At 35.2% G+C, this 5,736-nt stretch overlaps 1 protein-coding gene across 1 annotated transcript; it reads right to left on the reverse strand.

Annotated features, from left to right (window-relative positions):
• Nucleotides 1–2,360: 2,360 nt before the first annotated feature.
• LOC110787965 (E3 ubiquitin-protein ligase RZFP34-like) lies at nt 2,361–5,352 on the reverse strand. The gene is made up of 12 exons (XM_021992605.2): nt 5,136–5,352; nt 4,879–4,966; nt 4,733–4,792; nt 4,544–4,576; nt 4,372–4,449; nt 4,241–4,284; nt 3,940–3,980; nt 3,756–3,838; nt 3,570–3,661; nt 3,062–3,131; nt 2,921–2,959; nt 2,361–2,831 (listed from the first exon to the last, which is right to left on the reverse strand). The coding sequence occupies exons 1-12, from the start codon at nt 5,258–5,260 to the stop codon at nt 2,724–2,726; spliced, it is 861 nt and encodes a 286-aa protein (XP_021848297.1). The 5' UTR covers nt 5,261–5,352; the 3' UTR covers nt 2,361–2,723.
• Nucleotides 5,353–5,736: the final 384 nt, after the last annotated feature.

Here is a 5,736-nt window from a genome sequence, read left to right on the forward strand (position 1 = left end):
ACGCTTCTATTGCCGGTAGGGGTGTTCAATTTCAAATATCGGATCCGATCCGAAATTTTGGATATCCGAAATTTTCGGATCGGGAAAATGTGATCCGAATCCGACCCGAAAGTTTCGGATATCCGGATTTTTCGGATCGGATATCAGAAAATCTGAAAACTATCCGAATTTTAAAAAATAAAAAAATAAGCACATTTTAAGCTAAATTATTTCGGATATCCCATCCGAAATATCCGAAACCTTAAAATCGGATCGGTATCCAAAAATTTTGATCGGATTTTCGGATTTTACTATTGTTTTTTAAAAAATATTGAAATATTCCGGATATCCGAAATGAAAAAAATATTGATCCGAATCCGATCCGAAAATCCGATTTTTTTTCCGGATATCCGATCCGAATCCGAAATCTGAAAACCGGATCCGATATCCGAAATTTCGGATCGGATCATCGGATTTTCGGATCAGATCAAACGGATCGATATTTTTACACACCCGGCCCTAATTGCCAAGTCGCGTGCCGGTTGTATCTGTGCTCTTTCCACCTTGCAGATACCGCAGTTTCTGAAGCATTTTCCTTGACGCCTAATCCAGACGAGGATCCATTGTTGTTGAACATCTTTAAATTTTTACTCAAATCTCTATTGGACCAAGCAAATTAATTTGTTTGGCCAAACTAATTTATTAAAATCACTCCAATGGTTAAACTAGTACTTTGTAGCTTCAAATTTTTGCAAATTACAAATAGGGCCCTAGCTACAACTATCGGTGGTGTTGTTATATTAATCATTTATGGCATTTAGAGTGGGTAACTGGGTACAATAATGGAGTATTATTATATCATGATAATTTTAATCTCTCGTTTATTGCACAATGTTGTTATAATAATAAGCACTAGCAAATCTATACTACTATTTAATAGCAGGTAGTTTGGAGTCCCACTTGTCATCTCCTTATTTTTTCTAATTTAATATTATTTTCTTTGAAAAAGCTCCTCAATAATCTTAGTAACTAACATTTTTCAAAGTGTCCTTTCATGAAGCAAAAGATAATTAGCAACTCTCGTATTTTCTTTCTTCCCTCTTTCATATTCCATAATCTATCTTAATAATTTAAAACAGAAATATTTGTGTGCCCACTTATCACCACCTTAAATTCTCTTTTATTTTTATAAATTTTAACTTATTTTGTACAACTATCCCAAAATATATACGGAGTAATAGAAAAACTTTTAATATTTTTAAAACTCCCAATTAATCAATACTTTATTATTTAGTTAATTACCCGGTCTTCAACGTTTATATCTAACATTATTATTTAATTTGATTAAAAACTATATACCGTGCGTAGCACGGGCAAAAAAACTAGTATAAGAAAGAAGAAGGGAGGAAATTTGACTACTACTCCGTTCTCAAAGTTGACAGAGACCAAGTTGATCGAGCTCACTACGTTGCTAACAACGGTAGGAAAACTTATGTAGCTTTAGAAACGTTTTGTAATCTTTTACTCTTATTAAAAAAAGTTGATTGGTAGATTGCGCAAGAAAGGTAAAGACTGAAAATTATTAGGTGCACCAGGTGTATATAAGAGAGTGTACGGTGCACCCGGGTATATGTAATATGTTCTAGGTGAAGACTATCAAGGGACAGGTAAAGAGCAATGAGCTTTACCAATGATGTCTTGGCCTAGTGGTTAAGACTGAGGGCTTGTGTAAGATAGGTCTCAGGTTCGAATCCCCCACCCCCATTTGTAATTTATATTGCCCTTATGGCTCATTCGTATCTAAAAAGAGCAATGAGCTTTAAAGCCTTCAATTGTATAAAACTGTTGGAATAATTGATTAGGTCATTACTCCTTTAATTTATGTATCAATGTAGGTTTCACTAAATATATAACTTGTGCATTACATGGGCCAAAACTAGTTGGCATAATTTGCCAATACTTCTGTTGTTTTGAAATACAATCACACTTGTAGCAATTGTAGAATCCAATTAGGCCAAGGTTAAGAGATAACTAGGTCATTGCACCTAATCCAAATTCTATGATCAGCATAATCATTGTACCAAACTCCATTTCCGCTCATAAACGGGATCTCAAATCGGACAAGTTATAATTTTCTACGAAAAGTGGCATTGTGTGAGTATCGCTTAAAAAAACTATTTAAAATCCTTGAAGGCCCACCATAGATCATGAGCTAAAATGCTTATGTACTTGTGATCTTTAGGTGCACCATACTCATTGTGCACCCTTGTCCACTATCTAAATTGCGATTTTGACGAGCTAAGCGCCTATGCACAGTGAGGTGTTAATTTCCTGGGTTTTCAGACCCACCTGACAGCAGTTACAGCAATACATGAGTTCAATGATAGAACAATGCAATCACTAAAATATATGCGAACCAATAGATTTGAAGTAACAATAAGTTCAACAGAAAAGAACTACAGCATGAGCCTTGCTCAGAATATGAACTGCAGGCCTAAATTAGCAGACATATTAACAATAACAGCCTTTCAAGGCCAAAGCAGGGGAGAAAAGGATCTTTTTCTCATTCCCTTCTTCTGAATGTAAGGAACCTGAATCTGTGGACGAATTTGTGTTGTCTCGGTATCTTACCGAGTGTTCCCTGGTACGGTTTTATGAAAGAGCAACATAGGAACTAAGAATTCCTGTAACACTCTTTCCATTTCCAGTCATTGAACAATCTGACTATCAGTGAACTTGAACTCTCATCGTATGAGTTTTGTATTGTAGGAACGACAGTTTAAGCATTTATGTGCCACCACATGGTATTGGACTTCGGAATTAACCTCACAATCGTTGCAAAGAATTCGCACCTAATAACGCCCACAAAGAAATTCAGTTAGATAGCGTAAACCAAAACTTCTGATCTGAAGTAACTAGTTTAAGAGGAACTGTCACTTACCATCCTCTGACATTCTTCAGGCAATGGTGAGGAAGCGACCTGGAATAATGGGATTCAAAGTTGTCAAGTTTAACACTAAATATATAAGCAAGAGTGCATAGACATGAAGCACTTAAGCATCTTGAGATATTGTATACAAACCTCTTCATCGAGTTTCTTCCATACTTTCGACATATCATACATAGACTTCAAGCAAATAGGACATGCATACCTGCAACGTTTTAGATATTAAAACAGCTGCCAGATAAATAAGGTGATTCACCACTGTAACTAAAAAGATTAGAAAGCATGTAAGGACTCTTTAAGATCTAAGTTTTGTAACTATAGAAGGCACTTAGATTAAGGAAATACGGAGTATGATAGTGATTCAAGGACTCTCATAAGACTACTACAAAGTCTACAATCGAGCTATTGTTTTAAGAATATATCAGGCTTTTCAAAAAAATTGCTCAAAGCTTGAAAACCAAATTCTCTTACGCAATCAGCTACAAGAAACTTGTTCTCTTCACGTGTTCTGGTCTGATTAATCTGGTTTCTGGTCTGGTCTGGTCTAATTGTTTTTTGCTTTTTCTGGTCTAGTCTGGTCTGATCAAATAAGAAATAATAACAAGGTGAAGATAACAGAGGTTTAAGGTCCTTGATTTCTTACTGATAATGCTCCTCCATTTGTTGAGCACATTCCAAATGCATTGTATGCCCACAAGAAAGTACACTGACTTCCTTTGTTGTATCGAATAGATACTGCAGGTATAGAAGAGTGACAACAATGTTAATGGCAAGTAACAGAATGGGAAAAAAAAAACATAAAAGGAATGAATCGGAGGAAGAATTTCACCTCACAACAAACAGGACAATTGTGATGCATTGCTTTCTCCAAGCACTTATGTGTACCCTTCATAGTCTTTGGATAACAACAACCTATTCAAGATGAGATGGACAAGAGTTAAATATTTTAGAGCCGACATGAAAAGGCGCTCTTAGGTAATTAAGAGTGTCAATGCAAGGTTCCGTGGTCTTACCACATGATGAACAATGGAAGAAGTTCTCTTTTCCTCCAGTCCTGCACAAACAGGACCACTCAAAGATGAGTATCACAATTCTTTCCAATAATAACCACCAGTTACATATGATAAATATAACCAAAGTACAAACTCAACCTAAAAGTCTGAGCTTACAAATAGCATTCAGTTTTCACAATAATAACTGCATCCTTCCCTGTTGCCTATTTTTTTTTTATAATTTTTGTTTTAGATAAAGATTTCAGATAACAAGAATTGGAAGATGTGATAAAAAAGAAAAGCCAGAAGCTAGAACAGATACCTGCAAATTCCACATTCTTCACAGTGGTACTGTTTCTTAGAGACCTGCAACCCAATAACAGAAATTTTGTATCAAAATGATGCCCTGATTGGCAGATCTAAAACTGAAGGCAGACCAATCAAGATGCTTACATCATCATCGAAAAAATTACATGTTGAGCAGAAGTACTTCCCCATAGAAATCCCACAATTAGTACAGTTATGTTGAACCTGTAGCAGTCCAGTGACACATAAGTTGTTGTGTTCATTATGTTCAAAAGGCCCTAATACTACTAGTATCCATAGTTAAATATTTAGAACTTACATCTTGTTCTACGCTACAGAGGGAACATATAACCTGAAAATCACAATGCAAAGATACATTACTAAACAAGGAACTGGTGAATTGGTTCTTTTACATATTTCCCATATAATAGGCCACAATTGTTTGTTTAATTGACACATTTTAAGGAATTGAGTGTAAAAAACATAATTATTCTCATATTCTGCAAACCTTTTTAATATGATGCCGTGGTATATCATGTCGATCCAAAGCATCGATTTCGAGTGAATTCTGATACAATTTCATTACAAATTTCAGAACCACAACAAAATAGGAGCTTTTTAATAAAATTAATTAGACAACCAAAGATGTATCACCTTTGCTTCATTGTGGCAATGCCTGCAATCAAATATCTCATTACAGCAGGGTGCTCTGATTTTACACCTTCTCTTATAATGCCTACAACTGAAATTGAGGAAATTGATTTTCATTAACTCGAAATCAGAATTCGAAAGTAACGAAATTAACCCTTTCCGGACATTCGTAAATAGGAGTTAGGGAGTAATCGTCGAAACTCAATAGTAGCAGAAATTTGACAATTATATTCAGACAGAAGACAGAAATGGTGAAATACCCATAATTTTCAAATGAAAGCTCCATGGAATCAACAGAAGAAGAAGTTGATGAATTCTCAAAAAATAATTGTTCAGGGGTATCCGATATTAGCATCTCATCACAAGAATCACATCCGCAGCTCATATTTTACAAGATTAATTAGATCAATAAAAATAATTGAAACGAAGAAATATAGTGTAGTTGGGAAATGAAGAAGAAATAGGAAAAGGGTGCGGGAGTTTTGAGTGAATTTATAGGAATGGGGTTCAGCCTTCAGCGTACAGGAGGAGATTTGGGTCTTGTCTGACAGCGCAAATTGAATTGGAAGCGCGTCAGAGCTGACGTGGAGTGGATAATGTATATCGTCGTTTTTACTCTTTTTTGGAGTAATGATTGTCTAACAATTCTTTAAATGTTTCTGTTGGCTCTTGCCTTGGTTTTTTTCTTGTAAGTTGTAAACTTGTAACCCAACTTGGTTTTTTTTGTTGTTGTTAGCACCCAACTTGGTTTTTGACGGATGACATTAGATAGTTTCGAAAACATTGCATATCTTCGTCCTTTTATACGAGAAAAAAAAAAGTTTGAATAAGATATGTTTGGGCTCCCAATTGAATATCAAT

Source organism: Spinacia oleracea, chromosome 2, assembly GCF_020520425.1.
Source record: "Spinacia oleracea cultivar Varoflay chromosome 2, BTI_SOV_V1, whole genome shotgun sequence".
In the NCBI taxonomy this organism is placed as follows: Eukaryota; Viridiplantae; Streptophyta; class Magnoliopsida; order Caryophyllales; family Amaranthaceae; genus Spinacia; species Spinacia oleracea.

Coding starts and splice junctions, on each gene's coding strand:
- LOC110787965 (XM_021992605.2), bottom strand. CDS start 5,260: ATGAGCTGCGGATGTGATTCTTGTGATGAGATGCTAATATCGGATACC. Junction 3,839..3,939: donor CTTCCATTGTTCATCATGTG/GTAAGACCACGG, acceptor CATCTTGAATAG/GTTGTTGTTATCCAAAGACT. Junction 3,132..3,569: donor CAAATGGAGGAGCATTATCA/GTAAGAAATCAA, acceptor AAAACGTTGCAG/GTATGCATGTCCTATTTGCT.